The 20,105-nt window shown below is 44.1% G+C and overlaps 1 protein-coding gene across 1 annotated transcript; it reads left to right on the top strand.

The window, feature by feature from the left end:
* Nucleotides 1-2,620: 2,620 nt before the first annotated feature.
* Nucleotides 2,621-14,645, top strand: thbs1b (thrombospondin 1b). The gene is made up of 23 exons (XM_068576874.1): nt 2,621-2,787; nt 2,981-3,065; nt 3,254-3,813; nt 4,001-4,076; nt 4,395-4,478; nt 4,654-4,763; nt 5,267-5,380; nt 6,418-6,514; nt 7,389-7,562; nt 7,739-7,915; nt 8,008-8,181; nt 8,297-8,424; nt 8,513-8,665; nt 8,871-9,089; nt 9,234-9,341; nt 9,702-9,861; nt 9,986-10,104; nt 11,121-11,355; nt 11,462-11,689; nt 11,804-12,075; nt 12,172-12,269; nt 12,383-12,522; nt 12,627-14,645. Exons 2-23 carry the CDS (start codon nt 3,002-3,004, stop codon nt 12,632-12,634), a joined length of 3,498 nt encoding a protein of 1,165 aa, XP_068432975.1. The 5' UTR covers nt 2,621-2,787; nt 2,981-3,001; the 3' UTR covers nt 12,635-14,645.
* The last annotated feature ends 5,460 nt before the right edge of the window (nt 14,646-20,105 follow it).

Here is a 20,105-nt window from a genome sequence, read left to right as displayed (position 1 = left end):
TCATCATTTCTCCACTTTGTTTGTTCCTCCTCCTGTTTATGTTTCCTTTCCTCTCATTGTGCTACTATGGTTCTTCCTCTCTTTTCCTGGTTTGTCAATTAATCTGATTGTTTCTCATTTTCTTGTTTCTCATTTCCTTTCTCTGTTTCTCCTCTCCTTTCCTCATGTATCCTCTTATCTCCTTGCTTCTCTCCAGTCCTCTCCTGTCCTTGTTACTCCTCTTTATTCTTTCTTCCTCCTCTCATTCCTCCTCCCTTGCTTTTCATTTCCTCTGTTTCTCCACTCCTTATCTTGTTTATAATATCTTTATCTTGATTCTCCCATATTTTCATCTCCTCATTACTCCTCTACTTTCCTTGTTTCTTCCTTCCTCATATTTAATTCTCCTTTCTTGTTCCTCCTCTCATCTCCTCGTCTCATTTCCCGGTTTATCCTCTCCTTTCCTCTCAGCTCAATATTTTCTTTTCTCTTATTCCCTTGTCTTCTCCTCTCCTCCTTTTGGTCATGTAGCACAAGAAAGACAAAGAGAAGAAGATGCGTGCCGTGCATGTTCACATCTACACAGCGCCAGGCTTTAGTGAATGCGTGTGGCAGACTGGCAGCGTACAACTTTCTCCTTGATCCTTTTATTTACATTTTCTCTTGCCAAAAACAGCAGCAAGTTCTTGCCCTGAACATGTGCTTTCTTCTTCACAAGCTGATCTTTCTTTATAACAACCCAACACTAGCATATGTCCTAAAAGAGCTTAAACAAGCTCCCAAATTGTGCGTCACTCAAACACGACTCGGCCCATTTGCTCTCTCAGGCTAATGCCTTCCCAACCTGGCGAGAAACTGTGTTGTTTCATATTTTTTTATGTTACACTATGACTGTCTGTGTGCCTGAGCCATTGGCAGTGTCTTACAGGCTGCCTACAGTCTCCATCCAGGGCCCTGGTCTGAGACAGAGACGCATCCGCTCAGCTCTCCTCCTCAGGACCCCGAATTGTAGAGGGTCCGTACATCTAAACCAACTCACAGGGAACCATGTAGCAGTATGCATTTCTGTTGAACTCAACATGTCCCGTTATATATAAAGACATGTCTGATGCATCAACACCAGGAGTTGCGCTGCCTTGTAGAGCCAGAAGAAGCTTGAGTTGCTCAGTCAGTCAACCTTTCTGTCAAAGGTGGATTTGTCCGCTGTCGGTCAAAAGATGAAAAATAAACGAATGAGAACATCAACTGATGACAAGTCACGTGGTTGGGATCAAAGTCCACCACACCCAAGCATATCAGAGCCATTTGCACCCTGATACATAAGAGAATAAAGTGACAGAAATGAATGCAAGGAGAACCACAGAGTGATTACTATTGGCTTGAAATGTTTCCCACTTCCCCAATGCTTCGGGGAAAGCGCTAAAGAGAATTCATTTGGAAATAAATCCACGTCACCATCTTCTTAATTCTCCCTGTGTACCATAAACAGTGATTTTTCCAAGTAAGTATAAACAGCTTAGTCAGGGTTTGGTTTCGATGATCCTGCAACATAAATGTGAAACAGCAGCACAGATTAAATCCAATCTGACAGCTGAGGACTATGAAGAGTGGCCCTCTCTAAAGTAACACTAACAAATCACTGACTAATGCTGGCTGCTATAAACTCCTCTTGATACATGGTGGGACATTGTTCTAATACGTTTTTTCTTGCTCAATAACACATAATCTGGAAGATTTCCTGCCACTTACTTTTCTCAAATAATAATTGTTTTGTACAAAAACTCAACAATAAAAACCGTACAGTGACATTGTGAATGTCAGGTCAGGTGTGCTGCAGCGGTAACTGCCTCGGGGCAACTCTCCAGTGAACTCAAGTCGGCTCCTAGTGGCTGGAGCTGGAACTGCAAGAAGCTGAGGATGATACTCAAACATCTATACTGAAACCACCAGTGTTCAGACTTATTTTACATGAAAATACATGTAATACAGAGGAGTCAATCCATAGTTTATTCAGGAATACAAAAAAACAAACAATAAACTACATATATACAAATTGCATCATATAGAAGATAAATTGTGTCAAATTAAATCATTAATATAAGTTCCAGGGCCACAGCTGCAACTTTTACTATCATCAAACCCTAAGGGCTCTTCAATAATATTGAATATTGCCCAGATCTTGTTTTATGACACAGTGATTTTTGTGTCTTTTAAAAAATATATATTTTTACTTTGCATACCAGAGACACACCTGTGAAATACCATGAGCCTGTAACAACAGTTTTCAGTGTGCTTAAGGGAATCTCTGACATGGAAATGCTTCTGAAGACTGAGAGATGGACGCTGTCAGAGGAAACACTGGTCCATTAAAAGTCTGAGAGCAACACACTGAGGTCTCTCTCTCTCTCTCTCTCTCTCTCTCTCTCTCTCTCTCTCTCTCTCTCTCTCTCTCTCTCTCTCTCTCTCTCTCTCTCTCTCTCTCTCTCTAAGAGGATAAGCTCGTCCCTTTTTCTCCCCTCACGGTGATTGGACGAGGCCACTTCTTAGGAATGGCATCAAACTATTTAAATAGCACTTTGTCCCCCTCGGCTTAAAAGGGAGTTTTTTAGCGGCCGATACCAGCAAGGACAAGTTTGCAATCAAGAAGAAAAAAAAAACACGCAAGATTGTGTTATTTCCCTTCTTTTGACGGTGGAACTTTTATATTTTAAAATAACTCGCCATAAATTCACTCTTGAGGATTACTGCTGGATTTCTAAATAATTTGCAGGATTTTACTACTTCTGCTCTGCTGGTTCCGTGAAGCAGGTGAGTGACAAATATTCTAAGAGGAATGTGAATATTTCTGCAGCTGCTCCGGCATTTATTATTGATTCCTAACCGACTCAATTTATTTATTTATCTTCAACCTGTTGCACATTAAATTCCTCTGGCATTCATGTCGTAAATGGTTAGTTTTTATTCTTCTTTTTGTGTGTGTCGTTGTTGCCATTTGTCACAGGCAGCAGGTTGGGGCTTCACCATGAAGTTGACAGGAATATTTTTGCTATTGATGCTCTGGAGCTGCGAGAGCGCGCGAGTCGCAGGTGAGTTTGGCCAAACTAAAGTGAGTCAACTTGAACTTTTCAGAGCATTAATGACATTTTCACACAGGAGGCTATCATTTATTATGACAGTCCGCTGTGATATTTGCAGTGTGTTGAAACTGAAAACAACAGACATCCAGCTGGCACTGCCAGACAAAGGCTGACTGCTTCTTCTTATTCACCCGCAGAGAGTCGGGACGACAACAGCGTGTTTGACTTGTTTGAGCACATCCAAGTCCCGAAGAAGAACCACGGGGTGACCCTGGTGAAGGGAGACGACCCGTACAGCCCCGCCTACAAGATCCTCAACCCGGATCTGATCCCCCCGGTCTCCGAGAGCGCCTTTCGGGACCTGATCGATTCCATCCACGCCGAGAGGGGATTCCTCCTGCTGCTGAACTTCAAGCAGTTCAAGCGGACCAGGGGCAGCCTGCTGACCGTGGAGAAGCGGGACGGCTCCGGACCCGTGTTTGAGATCGTCTCCAACGGCAAGGCGAACACCTTGGACATAGTTTTCTCCACCGAGAACAAGCAGCAGGTGGTTTCCATTGAGGATGTGGATCTGGCTACGGGCCACTGGAAGAATATCACGTTGTTCGTGCAGGAGGACCGGGCGCAGCTGTACGCGGGATGCGAGGAGGTGAACACCGCCGAGCTGGATGCGCCCATCCAGAGCATCCTGACGATGGAGACGCCGGCCAGCGCGCAGCTCAGGATCGGCAAGGGAGCCGTGCGGGACAGGTTCATGGTGAGCGCGCGCGTCGGCGCAGTGTAGTTTCACATTGCTTTGCATTGGAAAATAGTTGACTTCTTCTTTTGTGTTGTTGTTTTGTTTGAAACGCAATTTGGTAATGATGTCCGAAAGCGTAAAAACAAGGAAAAAAAGCGGTTTTATGTTCCGGATGAGAGCCTAAACTGAACATCCATACTTGCAGGGGGTCCTACAAAACGTGAGGTTTGTGTTTGGAGCATCCCTGGAAGCCGTCCTCCGCAACAAAGGATGCCAAAGCTGTAAGTAACCAAACAATCTTTCCTCTGCTTCATGTGCTGCCAAGTCCAAGTCCTTATCAAAGAAATGGAGTATGTACTTCATTTGCTTGCTGATTTCTATAAACAAACCCTAAATGGGAAGCTGTTTACCACCCAGGAATGCCAGTTTAAAAATGTCATTAAAGTGTTTTCTTTAATAAGTTTCAACATATTACTTTTCAAAATGATTTATTGCAGTGTGGGAAGTGTAACATTATATATGCTCCCCCACCAATAAGTCAACCACAAAGATAAATGTGCAAATATGTGGTTTGTTTCATTGTACATATCTTCTTTCAGCCATAACGACGGACTCCATGATCCTGGAGAACCTTAATGGTTCCTCAGCCATCAGAACCGAATACACTGGACACAAGACTAAAGGTAAATACTACTGGCATGTGCACTGTTGTACTGGCTCATGTGAGTTGATAATACAGAGACTGACTATATTAGATGAAGAATCAGATATTTTGTTTTCTTTTTTAAATTAATTGTATTGTATTTAATTGAGTTGCCGATTAATGACCTTCCTCTCTGTGTTTTTTCCCCGGTGAAGACCTGCAGATGGTCTGTGGCTTCTCCTGTGAGGACCTGGTCAGCATGTTTAAGGAGCTGAAGGGCCTCGGTGTGGTGGTCAAGGAGCTGTCCAGTGAGCTCCGCCAGATGGTAAGGAGGAAACCAGACCGTCTGGTGGCAGAGTGCGACAGACAGTCAGCTGCCGATCTGCCTTTCATGGAGTTTGTCACTTGTGTCTGGTCTCTGTGTTACATTCACCTGTACAGTTGTCCAGCAAAATCATGTATAGACACATACTCTAAATTTACCTACAGAGAGGAGGTAACTCTATTAGTCAAATTCTGCTTAAAATCCTATTTACTGTGAATCAAAAGGGGTCAAGATCACTTTTAGAGCTTAAAAAACAAAAGAGCCTGTTGAGGTATTATGCGTTATGTAATGAAAAGCTCTACAGTCTGATCTAATATAGCTAAACTTTTAACGACATCATCATGCTCCTCTTTAACCTGTTTTTATAAGCACATGAAACTACTCATACTCTTGTTTTTTTCTCCACTGAATGTAGACTATTAAGAAATATACAGACATATTTTAATAGCAGAATTAGTTTCTGTCGGGGTGACAACTAACGACAACTAACACCTCCCTCCCAGACGGATGAGAACAAGCTGATTAAGAACCGCATCGGCGTCTGCCTCCACAACGGCATTGTGCACAAGAACAGAGACGAATGGACCGTCGATGACTGCACCGAGTGCACTTGTCAGGTGAGATCTCCAGTGTGTTCGTTGTCTCTAAAGTACTTAAACACGCGTGTGAGGGGGTGCGCTCCATGTTCGGACTTGTTGGCGCACGCAGGCACACACAAACACTTATGCAAAGACAACTCACATCGAGGCACGCACACACACACACACAAACACACACACACACACACACACACACACACTTACCACCACTCAATGGATCTGGTCAGTAATTAGTAGGGCGAAGGCCTGGCAGACGGCCAGCAGCCTTTACTGTTGTAATGAGAGGTCTGTTGACAGACGTTCAACTCGAGTGTGGCCTACAGGGACTTGACCAGACTTTAAGTGTTGCATTGTAATTAAGAGCAAGACCGTGGCTCTGATATTTGGAATAAACTGTTGAGGTGCAAAACACTTGGCAGGCAAGAGTCCTGCATTTTATGAATAAGATTTATTTCTTGATATTCTCTTCTACTTCAACATGAGTTGTCCCCATTTCCCCTTCTCTTCCCTGTCAGTGATCAGATCCAGGAGGGAGAACATTAACACGCATAGTTTGAGGCCGTTGTTATCCCTGAGTCATTCACAGTAAACCCACACAGGTTGTGCTGGCCGGCTGGCTTCACTTGTTTGAGGCTCAGTGCCCAGTCCGGCTCTACAGAGGAACTGACTTCCGTTATTAGGACTTTGGCTTCATTCCTCTCCTCTCCTGACCCAGTGGGCAGGTGGTTGTCTGCTGGGGTCTTCGTTCTTAGCCAGAATGTTGCTTTTTTTGTTTTCCTGGCATGGTATAAATCTGTCCAAACGCAGATGTTGAGCAGATAGTTGCATGAGTTCTTTGCACGGAAAAATGACTGAGACTTAAATGGCTCTCTAGCAAGCGCTAATTTAAAAATATTTACACGACAAACAACTCCAAATAAGTGACACAGTTCTGTAGCGGGGATTTGAACCCAGCACCTGGACAGAATTTGAAAGAAGACTGCAGCAGCATCTGGGTGATATCGATATATTTGAGGATGCGTTAAACTTTACATTTGATCTCTGTGCTTGTGCAGAACTCGGCTACTGTGTGCCGCAAGATCTCCTGCTCCCTGGTGAACTGTGCTAATGCTACTGTTCCTGATGGAGAGTGCTGCCCTCGCTGTGGAACACGTAAGCATTTCTCTCCAGTTCCTTGTAAGGATCTGCATAGCTATAAGTACACTGTAATTACACATATGTCAACCATCACTGTAAGCTTCTCTATAAATGGCCTTTTTATGCCAGAACGTATATAGTTCAGCTAACACGGCCCCATTCACGGAGTGAGACGTTTCTATGTCGTTTGCCACAGAAACCAAAAAGCCACAGATATTTCCCTCGATGTAAAGGTTTCTTATTCAAGAGCAAACATTAACTTTAGTGATGATTTAACTGAAATAACATCCGAGTGAAGTGAAAGGGTGCTTATGTGTTTGGAACATTGGCGCTTTGTGCTCCAAAACATCTTTGAAATGGCTGTAATTTGCCAAATTGGTGAAAGCGGAATGGAAAATGCTTGGCTGTTTAGTGGAGCCATCTTCTACATGGGGAGAAGTGACATGTTCTTCATACCTATGCATGCTTGGCTGCATTGCTTCCCCAAAACCTAAATAAACAGGGGGAGTTGCATTCATCCAGACCTCAGCCACTTGTTGAAGTCGTTACACACCCTGGCCCGTGTTTGCAAAATCTGTTTCCTCTTTAGGAAAACATAAGCTAATGGGGCATCCCTGTGTGTGCGGAGGACAGTGGTCCTTTCTGTTTCTCGAGCTTCTCCCAGTATGTTAGTCTCTATCCTCCCTCTCAACAGACGGCCTTGTATCTGTCCAAGCCCCAGCTAAATCCACACTATTAGCCCTCCGCTTTAAGAGCTTTCCCTCCTCATTTAGGCTTGGGGGTGTTTGTGGGTTGTGTTGGGTGGGGGGGGGAGTCTTGCTGGAATAGCTCTTTTATTGTCTGCCTCTTCCCCTCGCGCTCATACTCTCTCCTTCTCCCTCCTGCTCAGCGAGCGACTATGCAGAAGACAGCTGGTCGCTGTGGTCTGAATGGACCCATTGTTCCGTGTCGTGTGGGCGGGGCATCCAGCAGCGCGGGCGCTCTTGCGACCGTATCAATAACAACTGCGAGGGTACCTCTGTGCAGACCCGCGACTGCTACCTCCAGGAGTGTGACAAGCGATGTAAGTCAACACTACATACTCTCACCCGTCAAACCAAACACAAACGAGTCGACCCTGTGACGCAGCCAGCCTAATTTACAGTCTTTGTAGTGTGTCATAATATATGAGAGTGCCACAGTGGTCCATCGCTTTGCTTCCTGATAACTGACCTCTGACCTTTCTCTTGCTGCCTTCAGTCAAGCAGGATGGCAGCTGGAGCCACTGGTCACCCTGGTCATCCTGCTCCGTCACCTGTGGTGCTGGTGTCATAACCCGTATCCGCCTCTGCAACTCCCCCACCCCTCAGCTTGGAGGCAAGAACTGTGAGGGAGAGGGCCGGCAAACCGAGAAGTGTCAGAAATCTCCGTGCCCCAGTAAGCCTCACCATCTGATAGTCTTGCTTGCATTTGTGTGTTGCACACAGCAGGTGTACACATTAATTATTGTTTCCTCTCGCCTCCCTTAGTCAATGGTAACTGGGGACCCTGGTCACCATGGGATACCTGCAGTCTCACCTGTGGAAGCGGTAACCAAACTCGTAAACGCATGTGCAATGACCCCGCAGCGAAATACGGTGGCAAAGAGTGTGTTGGTAGTGCCAAAGACATCCAGATGTGCAACAAGAAAGCCTGTCCAATCGGTGAGGCATTTGAATCAATGGCTGAGCTTTGTAAAATGTTATTTTCTGCATCTGCATTATTTTAAATGTGGATGCCACGATGATGTTCTGAAAATGACAACATTGTTGTTTTCAGATGGGTGCCTGTCTAACCCCTGCTTTGCTGGAGCCAAGTGCACCAGTTTCCCTGATGGCTCCTGGAAGTGTGGAAAGTGTCCAGTTGGCTACACCGGCAATGGTATCAAGTGTAAAGATGTAGATGAGGTAACGATTCCTTCGACCTTGTATGATGATTCAATGCCCGTTTCGACATCCACCATCTCAACGGTTGTTATGTTTTATCCTAAAACAGTGCAAGGAAGTCCCAGATGCTTGCTTTGAGTTCAATGGCGTCCACCGCTGTGAGAACACCAATCCTGGCTACAACTGTCTGCCCTGCCCTTCGCGCTACTCAGGACCCCAACCGTTTGGCAGAGGTGTGGAGCAGGCTGCTGCTAAGAAACAGGCAAGTGTTGTCTTGTCTTCAGGCCAATCTGCAGCCAATCAGGAACCGGCAAAATGAAAAGGCTCTGGCAAAAACAGATAGGACACATGATGTTAAAATAAAATCTTGAAACAGGAATAACTGCTGCCAGTACACTTGTGTCTCCAGGACAGTGACGGTCTGATCACTGATCATTCAAGCTATGCATCGCTCCTTCCCTCTCCAGGTGTGCACACCTCGTAATCCCTGCCTCGATGGAAGCCATGACTGCAACAAAAATGCCCGCTGTAATTATCTCGGGCAGTTTGCCGATCCCATGTACCGCTGCGAGTGCAAGCCCGGATATGCCGGCAACGGACATATCTGTGGAGAAGACACAGATCTGGATGGATGGCCCAATTCTGACTTGGTGTGTGTGGCAAACGCCACCTACCACTGCAAAAAGGTAATTAGCGGTGAAGCGAGGCACGCGTTATGCTCCGTAAAGCCAAGGCACTTCAGGAATGATTGTTTTAACAGTGCGGAAGTCATATTACTTAAATGTTTTGTCGTCATCCATGACTCTCTTACTGTGTTGTTTGTTATTCAGGACAACTGTCCCAACCTCCCCAACTCTGGCCAGGAAGATTACGATAAGGACGGCATTGGAGATGCTTGTGACAATGACGATGACAATGATAGCATTCCTGATGATAGGGTAAGTAAAACTCTCCACCTGTGGTCATAGCAGTGTGTGTGGGTGTTCTGCAGGTTTTGCTTTCATCATGCTGTCTAATAAGAAGACAGGTGAAGAGTGAGAAGGAGAGGAAAGGGAGGGGAGGAGGGAAAACAAATGTTTCTCCAAGGCCTCGGCCAAAACCTTGAATTCCAACATTGAGGTGAAGGAGCCGCACGGTGTTTACGTTAATTCCAACATTAGATTTGGGACAGAGCCTAAAAATAAAGAATGGTTTTATCTTGGATCCCTTCCTTGTAAATATATATCCACTCTGCTCTGCACCTGAAAACCTATCCTCAACCTCTTGTCTTGCCTTCTGTTTTTGTCTTTTTGAAACAGGACAACTGTCCATTCGTCTACAACCCCCGGCAGTATGACTACGACCGCGATGACGTGGGTGACCGCTGTGATAACTGCCCCTACAATAGCAACCCAGACCAAACAGACACAGACAATAATGGAGAGGGAGACGCCTGCGCTGTGGATATTGATGGAGATGGTGAGGCCTGGACAGTTTATAAGACACCACATCTTTATTTCTGATGAATTGAGATCATGCTTCTACTAATGTTCTGTTCTCATTTAGTGGATTTTTATATCATACATTTTCATTCATTCTGCAGGCATAATGAATGAAAAGGACAACTGCCCCTATGTGTACAATGTGGACCAGAGAGACACAGATCTGGACGGAGTGGGAGACATGTGCGATAACTGCCCGTTGGAACATAATCCTGATCAGGTGCGTGGACACACACACACACACACACACACACACACCGCCCTTCCCCATTTCCTTCCACCTCACCCACCAACAATAATCCACATTCATCTCTCTGCCTTTCTCTGTAGCTCAGCATATATCTGTCTTTCAATTGAGACAGAGCCTCAGTGATTAGCCCTGTGTTGCTGTCTAAGCTTTATCACGCCATGTAAAGGTGGAGTAAATCCTGTATGCAGCTCAAGGGCACATCAGTTCAATAAGGCGTGGTGGGGGGCTAGGGGTCTTTTCAATGGCCCATTGACGTTAGCTGGCGAATGAGAGAGGAGAGGCCCTAGGCTGGATATTACTGAGGAATGGACTGGCCCTGGGCTGTGTGCATGCCCTGTCTGTGCTCCACGGGCCTGCTCAGTCCACCTGTGCTATGCTACAATGAGAAACAGGAATGCGTTCAACAACGGGACTCTGCTACACTGATGTGGTCTTGAAAGAGTGAATTGAGATTGTGACTATCAAGTGAATTGCGCGCTGTGATTAAAGGCCAACAATGACAAGTCCAGACCGGGACACAAGCAATGTAACGTGCTGCGCCAAAGATTAAGTGAGCTGCAAAAAATCAATTACCTCTTCAAAAGTTTTAGTAGCAGAATTATGATTCTACACAGTGAGCTCTTTACATCTCACCCTTCAGCAGGGTGTGTCGAATGCCGCTGAGTAGGGCTAGCATGACTTCGCCCTTCACTACAGGAGCTGGAGGTGCAACAAAGTCTCGGGGAGTGATGTTTGGTTTACAGTTGCTAAAACCCGCTGACAGATCTGAGACAAATTGTTTTTGGCAGTTTTACAAGTTGCCGAGTGATTCCAGCCTAAGGAAAGTTCTTAATGAAAGCAGGAGCGGAGAGATGACAGAACAGAGGTAGCAGGAAACACTGCAGTGAATGAAAAATAAACAAAGTGGAATGTAATCGCTAAGACTTCATTGTCCCGTTAATCCATACAAGTCATGACTCTGACATCAAAGCCTTGCGCCATTGCAGGTGGATTCAGACGATGACCGCGTGGGAGACAAGTGTGACAGCAACCAGGACATCGATGAAGACGGACACCAGAACAACCTGGACAACTGCCCGTACATCCCGAATGCCAACCAGGCTGACCATGACAAGGATGGCAAGGGAGACGCCTGTGACCATGATGACGACAATGATGGCATCCCTGACGACAAAGACAACTGCAGACTGGCCTTCAACCCTGATCAGCTGGATGCTGATGGTGAGCAAAATTGGCCATGTTTCAGCCGGAAAAAGACAGTATCGAGAGATATTCGAAAAACCATACTTACCAGTGTTAATGAGTAGGAAATGTATATTTTTTTCAGGTGATGGCCGTGGAGACGCTTGCAAAGACGACTTTGACCAAGACAACGTGCCTGACATCTACGACGTGTGCCCAGAGAACTTCGACATTAGTGAGACAGACTTCCGCCAGTTCCAGATGGTTCCTCTTGACCCTAAAGGCACCTCGCAGATTGATCCTAACTGGGTCGTCCGCCATCAAGGCAAAGAGCTGGTACAGACTGTCAACTGCGACCCTGGCATCGCTGTTGGTAAGTAAAAAGAATATGTGTTACGTTGTGTACAAAACTCACCTAATTTCACCTGAAGAGCATACATTCATTGTGTATTTAGAATCTGACCTCTGACTTTCATTTTTCATTCAGGTTACCACGAGTTCAATTCAGTGGACTTCAGTGGGACTTTCTTCATCAACACAGAGAGGGATGACGATTACGCCGGCTTTGTGTTCGGCTATCAGTCCAGTTCCAGGTTCTACGTGGTGATGTGGAAGCAGATTACGCAGACATACTGGTCGAACAAACCCACCAAGGCCCAGGGCTACTCTGGCCTGTCCATTAAAGTGGTTAACTCCACCACTGGCCCAGGAGAGCACCTCAGGAACGCCCTCTGGCATACAGGAAATACCCCAGGACAGGTGAGACATTTGGAGGTTACACACGTCAATGGATAAATTAAATATAGGGACGTTTGAAAAGATACACTCATGGCTGTTAATTTCCCCATGCTTTAGGTCCGCACTCTGTGGCATGACCCGAAGAATGTTGGATGGAAAGACTTCACCGCCTACAGATGGCATCTGATCCACAGACCGAGAACAGGACTCATTAGGTGGGCACAGGATATTAGTTAGTCCACATTTAAGTTTAATCTTCACGTGGGTTTGACATCGTTATCAGAAGCTTTGCACCTCACCAACTCTCATTTGTCCTTCCTTCCTACAGAGTTGTGATGTACGAGGGCAAGAAGATCATGGCAGATTCTGGAAGCATCTATGACAAGACATATGCCGGCGGCAGACTAGGTCTTTTTGTCTTCTCACAAGAGATGGTATACTTCTCAGACCTCAAGTATGAATGCAGAGGTGAGGATTCGTGCAAAATCAACTTCCTGGCAAAGCATTTAATGATCTGTTCCTAAAGTCGAGGCCGTGTTCAACATCTTTCCTTGTTTCTCCTTCTTCAACAGATGTTTAAATGCACGGCGCAGGAAGCTCTGAGGAATGCACCTTTTTTGTACAAAGTATGAACTTATGTATTCTGACGCAAAGTCCAGGGACCGATGTATCTCCACAACTCTTTTTCCTGCGACACGCACACTGGGATGAGGCGAAGGGCATGTGGTCAGCCTCAGGGTCACTTGAAGCTAGTTTGGGCAGAGCACCAACCGGTTGATTGCCAGTTGAGGATCAGAGAGCCCCTTCTCCTCCCACCTTAGCATCTACGGGAGCAGGGAGAGCTGGGGGGAAAGAAAACAAGCCCTCTCGCTTTGCCAGTAGGACACAAACAGCTTTTTATTCCAGCTCTGCCTGCTTTCTCGCTCTCTGGAAGACCTCATTCATCTCTGTGCGGGAACGGCTCCCGATAGACAACTATGCACTTCCAAGCCTTTACATCTCTCTCTCTCTCTCTCTCTCTCTCTCTCTCTCTCTCTCTCTCTCTCTCTCTCTCTCTCTCTCTCTCTCTCTCTCTTTCTGTCTCACCTCTTCAGCCTGTGTGCCTCTCTACCTTACCGTCGGGATGGACATCCCAAAGAAAAAAGAAACTGATGATATATTCCCTTTGCTTTACCAGATCTGCCCGGATGTAGAATCTGAATGACACAACTTTTGAGGACTCAGAGGATGAATACAGCAATAAGATTTTTTTTAAGGCTCTTGGTTATTGAGAACCTAAGGAAACTGTTGGGAGTAGAGCTAGTTAGAATAGCGGGGAACATGATGTTATGGATGTTTGTGTCCATGCATGTATGTGGACTGGGAACAAGAACGTGTTTTTACCCATCGACCTAAGAATCTCTGTAGAGAAGAGGAATGCAAAATAAAATTTAGCTTAGCTATCTTTTGAACTTACCAAGTACCATGGGCCTTGTTGATGCTGGTGTCTTGTTAACTAAACAACTCTCAGGGTGAGATGGAAGTGACAAGCTTCCCATATCAAACCAGTAAGAAAATAAATATATGAGGATTTTCTTTTCACAAAAAAATGCTGAAGCCAGTTGTTCCCTCCAAAATACTCCCCATCTTACGCCAAACGCTTGGTCATCGAAGAGATGCACCTCCCTCAGTTTCTGAGGATTTCAATTTGAAATTATGTAAATACACGTAATTTATTGACTCTTGCCTACAATGTAGGCAGCAAAAGAAATTTGAATGCTTTAAAAAAGTGAAAACTACACCATCCAATATTACAGTGAAAATTGATCCAAAACCAGGTACAGCCAGGTGTCAGTGTCTGTCATCGCCCGCTTTACAAAGTAAATTAGGCATTCTTCAGATAGGGTTTTGAGCATGAAGTGTATGTGACTTGTGTGCGTTTTCTTTAGAGAGAGATGAAAAACAAAGGAAATCTTTGATGTACAAATATTACCTCATAGCTGTTGTATAATTTGATCAACAAAAAAAAAACACGACCAAGTACTTTTTCATATTGCTTTGAGAAGATGGACATCTTAGTGCTTCTGTAGCATGAGCTGTAAATAGTATGACCTAAAAACACAACAAGCTTCCAATCCCATGATCTACCCCAGTGACAAGAACAGTAAAATGGGAGATTTCTTTTTTTATAAATCATTTTGCTCTATCATGTATGTCCAGTGCTGTTTTTAGCTGATAAATTATTGTCTTAGCTGTTTGTGAGAGGCTGATTTATGTGTGTGTGCGTGTGTGTGTGTGTGTAGATAAATGCTATTTAAATAATTTATCAGGATTTGTTGCCTTACCAAAGGCCACACGTCCATCTGTATAAACGGTTTGCACACTGACGTGAGGATGTTCTGTTCTTTTTTTGTTTTTACCTTCTTTGTTATTGTGTATCAATGTTACCATTATTTTTGTACAATTAGTTTTGCTTGTCTGTAAACATTTTCTTAGTTGTACAAAGCAAAAATGCTGTTTTTATTCATAGCGATTATTTTGTTACATACCATCACTTACTATGTTTCATCCAGTATTAAGTCCATTGTTGATCAGGTCAATAATTTGTTTAGATGATGTGGAGAAACAAACATGATTTACATTAAACACAAAATGGTGGATGACTCGGACCAGCTTTACTTCCAACCAGAGCTCATTGTGACGACAGCCAGCTGTGAGGAGGTCGACTGTAGCCGCGACGCTCAACACCTGAACATAATCAAAAGCAAAATGATCGCCCAGTTCCCCCCGAGGCAACAAACAGGCCTCCCTCCCTTCACAGAGACACACACCGTCTCTCTGTGATGAAGGCCACATAAGGAATGTGACACAGACGTCTGCTCCTCAGCTTGATCTGCCCGACCTCTCTGTGATCTGCGCCGACCTCCGCGGAAGCTTATACAACACAGAGAGCAAATATTAGACCGACACGAACCCTGGCATTGGCTGACTGGCTTCGGGACACAGAGGCGAAAAAGAAAATCCAAACAATTTCCTGTGAATGCTGATGTGTAACATTTCGTGTTTCTTTTCTATTTGGGTGATAGCTATCGAGATCACCCAACGGTTGAATGGAATGATCACTGCTTGTGGCTTTCATTTGCCCAAAAGTTAAGAAAAACAATCCAAAACTGATGTGTGGAAAACTTACCTGAATCCAGGCCTACAGTCAATACACGTTCCCCAAAAAATAAAGAGACCTGAAGTTAAAGAGGGGGCAGTCAGACCTGATCCAATCAAACTCGAGAAACCCATCAAAACAGTCACCAATTAACAAAAAGCAGAATTCAAAAGAGTAAAAGAGAGTATTTACTTCACAGTTAACACTTTCTCTCTTGCATTTAAACCAAATAATATTTTCTACCACAATACTTATCACATTAGACATATGGTCACACAAACCCACGGCAATACAACCACACAACTTGCCAACACTCTCAATAATGTGTTTCTGTCACTACAGTGTGTTTAAGCCCTACTGTTTCCACCACAACAACAATACAGTTGCAACAAACAGCATTTCCTGGCATGCAGTTTTGAGCTGCTCTCGCCGCACAACTCAGCACATAGCGCCCAAACTTTGGGCTTTGCTCGATGCCGCGAAAAGACATTGTGGCGAGTCGCGAGCAGTTGGAAATAATGGGTTTCAGAGCTCAGTGGCATCATTGTGGCTGAAAAGGCCTTCAGTGAGTCTCTATCCTGGAGGAATGGAGAGCAGCCTTGAGACAGAAATATTGAAACAGGTCAATTTTAAACTTGTTCTTAATACATTAGAGTAGGATTATTACAAAGTGGCAACACTGAAGTCTCGACCTTTTCATACCTGCTGCAGTTTTCACACGTCTCTGCCAGCTGTCTACAAACACCCGCATGTCCACTGTCAAACCCCTTTTGGGCTGCGTGTCAGGATGTATTGACTCATTGAGAATCTCTTTCAAGAAAACCCACGTGGCACACACGGGCAGTTTTCTGACACGCAATCTGTCCTGTTAATGTCAGATTTTATTTATATTTTCTTATATCTTACTCATATTTGGGGAAACGAAATCGTGACAATGAAATGGCTTGTCGACTAAAGAAATCTTAGAAGACTAAGACCAAAACTACCATTTGATCAACTTATCGACTCACAGGGCTCAGCCCTACTTTGTTAGCATTATTAGACAATTCAAATATGAATTGAGGCTTTATATTGTCGATATTAGTAACATTTCTGAAAGTAGTGTGTCACAATTTCCTAAGGTGACATACTCAGATAGATAATGGTACAACTCACAATCCAAAAATGTTTAGTTAACAACCATTTTATCTCAAAGAAAAGCAGCAAATCCCAACATTTGAGTTGTGGATGCTCAAAATGTATTGAAAGGATGATTATCAAAACATTGATCGATTAACAGGTTTACAGTTTCAGCCCTAAATGGAGTTCACAATTTCAAGGAGATGACGGATTTACCGACACGCCGCAGTGGCCTCAGAGACAGTGTTGGAACATTTTTCTTGTATTACTCATGTAGCTTCATCCTAATGAGATTTAGCCTTCAAGCTGTGAGACATCTTGATGGTGAATATTTATGGCAATCACAGTGTGTCTTGTTGCCCACTTTTTTTCCCAGCAAAACCAGGTCTTCCAACTGGCAGCCCTCTAGTCCCGAGTCGCTACCATGATTACTCGCCACACACGCTCCTCGAATAATGACAGACCCCGGCTGAAGAACGGCCCGCTCAATCACCTCCAGCGCCTTTAATGCGCCTGCAAAAAGCACCTTTTGTAGTAAAAGGATATAGACATTAGCCTTGAAGTGTGGTGACTAATGCAAAGTGCTGATTACTGGAACAAAGGCCGTCCACCCCGGAGTTACAACGGCTTTATTTAGCTCCTGTAATCCACCCAGGAAGGGGAGAGGCCGCGCTCCATTTGCACAACCCGCTGCCACAATTGGCCTCAAACCTCAAACTTTAAACCTGAAATGCTACATTTGATCCGGCCGCCCTCCTCCTCGAGTCTGTCTTCAACACCTTTGTGCTCCATGCTGCTCTGTATTGAGGTGTTGAAGTGTTATGTTAAGATGGAGGACCCCCCACTGAACAGTGCGGCCTTTACCCACCACACACTCTGTGAGCACAGCAGCTGCAGGACACCACCTGTACATACAGTAGTTGAGACTCAAATAAGAATAGAATAACATTTACTTAAACAATATATAGCCGTGGTGAAAATAAGTGTGGAATGTGGTTTAGTCCGGGCAGTTTCTTTGTATTATAGTATTAGTCGGGTGGGAAAGGAGGGTTTGAAAATGACATCTCAATGACAGCAACACTTTCTAAAAAAACAGCTGCAGGCACATAGTTGAAGTCATCACTTTTACGCTCCCAGCTGTTATGTAACATGTTGACTTATCAGTGTTTCCTGGTTGTGATGAACACACTCAGCTTTGCTTTTACTCGAGATATCTGCCTACTAGAGGCTTCAAAAGGGCTAAAGCTTCCATATGTAGAGCGGTGAAAGACATACTCACACCTTTTACTTGAGTAACAGTACCAATACAACAATGTAAAAATACTCCATAACAAGTCAAAGTCCTGCATTCTCAATACTCTTAGCTAGAAGTTCAGAAGTATTATCAGCTAAATCTACTTAAAAGGATAATATAGAACATTCAGAGGATTAATATAGCAGCACTATTTTCTATGGAAAGATGTTGTAGAGTAGTGTCTACCTTAGCAGACTGCGTGTGTTGTAATCTGAGCTTCTTCTTGCTTTGTTGACATAGTTGTTGATGATATTATTGGATTGTTAATACTGATGTATCGATGTGAGAATAGCATTTTACTGTCGTGGCTGGTTGGGTGGAGCTACTTTCGGAGCAGCTGGTAGTTTAGTTCAGTGGTTTCCATCCTAGAGTTCGAGACCCTGTTACAAGTCGCAAGATAAATCTGACGGGTCCGGAGATAATTAATGAGAAAAGAAATAAAGAATAAACGAATTTCTCAGTTTTCTGTGACAAAAAGGTTGGGAAACACTCGTTTAATCTTCAACAATGTTAATGCTTATTTATGTCAAATCTTAACTTGCAATAGTTAAAGTGCAATAGTTGGGCATTTTCACTTGATAAATGACGAAAAAAAAGATGGATTGACCACTAGTGCTCCCACAAATAGTCATAAATCAATGTTTCAAACCCCCAATAGAGAATCTTGGCATAGCTGATAAAAAGTGAGGCTTCGTGGCATAACGGCAATAAATCACTTAAACACTTTGGCTACTTTTCTACAATTCCCTACTGTGAGCATTCATCATAATAAATCCCCAAAGAGAACAGTATCGTTCTTGTGATTGTTGGCAGTCGCGATGGGATTCCTGACGAGGATGTGCTGTGACCTCTGACCCCTGAGCCAGCTCGCAAATTAAAAAAAGGCAGTGAATATTTTGATGGAAAAAGGTGACCTTTATACCTTTTGCTTAGCGATTGGTAAAACTCCCATCTCCAAACATCATTTTAAGGACGTCATAAAGCTTTGCTCCCATGAGTGCAATAAACGGAACAGTGTGAAAGTTTGTTGATCATTTCAAAGTGTCTGGTATGCATTCAAATCACCAACATTTCTTTGTCGGCTTTGACCGAGACGTGCCATACATGTTTGCTCGCCTCTTGAACCCTGTCCCATCTGCTCGATGTGCTCTTTGTGCATTACTTTGTTTTCCAAGCGTCGTCTTCTGGACTCAAGTGAGGCAGAGCGAGTGCTGGAGTAGTCAAAGAAGAATGTTCCAAAACAACCCGAAGACGAGCAAGTTTGCAACACCGGGTGTGTGAGCAGAATCCATTATTGATGAAACTCATTCTTGCTCAAGTCCAAATGCCTGCTTTTGTTCTGCAGCGCGGAAATACCAAGCACATGCTCTTCTCAACTTAATATACGAGTCTCCCACTGGCCAGGTTAACCGCAATGAGATCAGATCTCCTTTTTTTTTTTCCGATGAAGGTTCAGAATCCAGCTTTCATTGTCTCTGTAATCTGTTTCCTTCCTTCACTCATTATTTTGCTTTTGCTTTTTTTCTTAACTTTCCTTGTTTTGTCAAAAGTTTTCCAAGTTTCCAAAGATCTTGATATGTTTTAGCAGACACTGTGAGATAACAATATATTTTTAAAGTTTGAATCCAGTGTCACTCTGTACATTCTTCCGTTATCTCTCACAACAACATTTTTGAAGTTCTTTAAATAAAAGTTCCTCATGTTTTTCGTCCTGTGAGACTTGCAAATCTACTTTCATCTCTTAGTTTTTTATCTTTAGTGTCTGCAGCAGGTTAGCAAAGAGCGTAGTTGTGGCCAAATTCATATATTTCTCACTGATCCTTCTCCCGCTGATCTCACAGCGAGGGTGAGAGCGGTGAGGATGGGCGCCGCCATTCGACATCACCACGGCGACAGCAAATGACAGCCTTCAGCGATCCAATCCAATCTCAAGGGCTCGCTTTAAACCTCTCTTGTAACAATACCGCACCACACACTGTCACATTGAGGTTCACTTGACATTGAAAATAGTCCTAAATATTAACAAAGAAAATTGGAACTGATAACGTCTTTGAAGAACATGTTAAAGAATAAAGAGTCTCTCTAATAAAACTCTCACGAGTCATCAAAATGGAAATGATGGGATACAAAACAGCTGTGTCTCTAATGCGTTGCAGTGAGTTCAGAGTTTTGCCAATGCACCTTTCCTTACTGTGCTCAGGTAATGCTGTAAGTATGAAGGTAATGTCCTCTGCAGACAACAGCAGTAAAGGAAGACCCCAGACACTGTTAGTGTGCTATTCATTAACCCAACTGGCAGCAGATGAGAGAGGATAAGGAGACTGAAGGAAGAAGCGATGGCTTTTAATTTCCTGAAGGGAGCACGCCCTGCTGCTGCTCTACAGCTTCTGTTTATCCAATGGCCTGTAATTCCTTCTGGCCTTGGCCTTGTGTCAAGTTACAGACTGGGCTTCAAACACACAGCATCGCTGCCGTAGCACAGACAGTGTGTGCCCAACT

This window comes from Clinocottus analis, unplaced genomic scaffold, assembly GCF_023055335.1.
Source record: "Clinocottus analis isolate CAN_PGR_092001 unplaced genomic scaffold, fCliAna1.0.p SCAF_15, whole genome shotgun sequence".
Classification (NCBI taxonomy): domain Eukaryota; kingdom Metazoa; phylum Chordata; class Actinopteri; order Perciformes; family Cottidae; genus Clinocottus; species Clinocottus analis.
Note: the sequence above shows the minus strand (reverse complement) of the source record. Positions and strands in the feature narration are given on the sequence as shown.

Coding starts and splice junctions, on each gene's coding strand:
- thbs1b (XM_068576874.1), top strand. CDS start 3,002: ATGAAGTTGACAGGAATATTTTTGCTATTGATGCTCTGGAGCTGCGAG. Junction 4,479..4,653: donor CACTGGACACAAGACTAAAG/GTAAATACTACT, acceptor TCCCCGGTGAAG/ACCTGCAGATGGTCTGTGGC. Junction 9,342..9,701: donor ATAGCATTCCTGATGATAGG/GTAAGTAAAACT, acceptor TTTTTGAAACAG/GACAACTGTCCATTCGTCTA.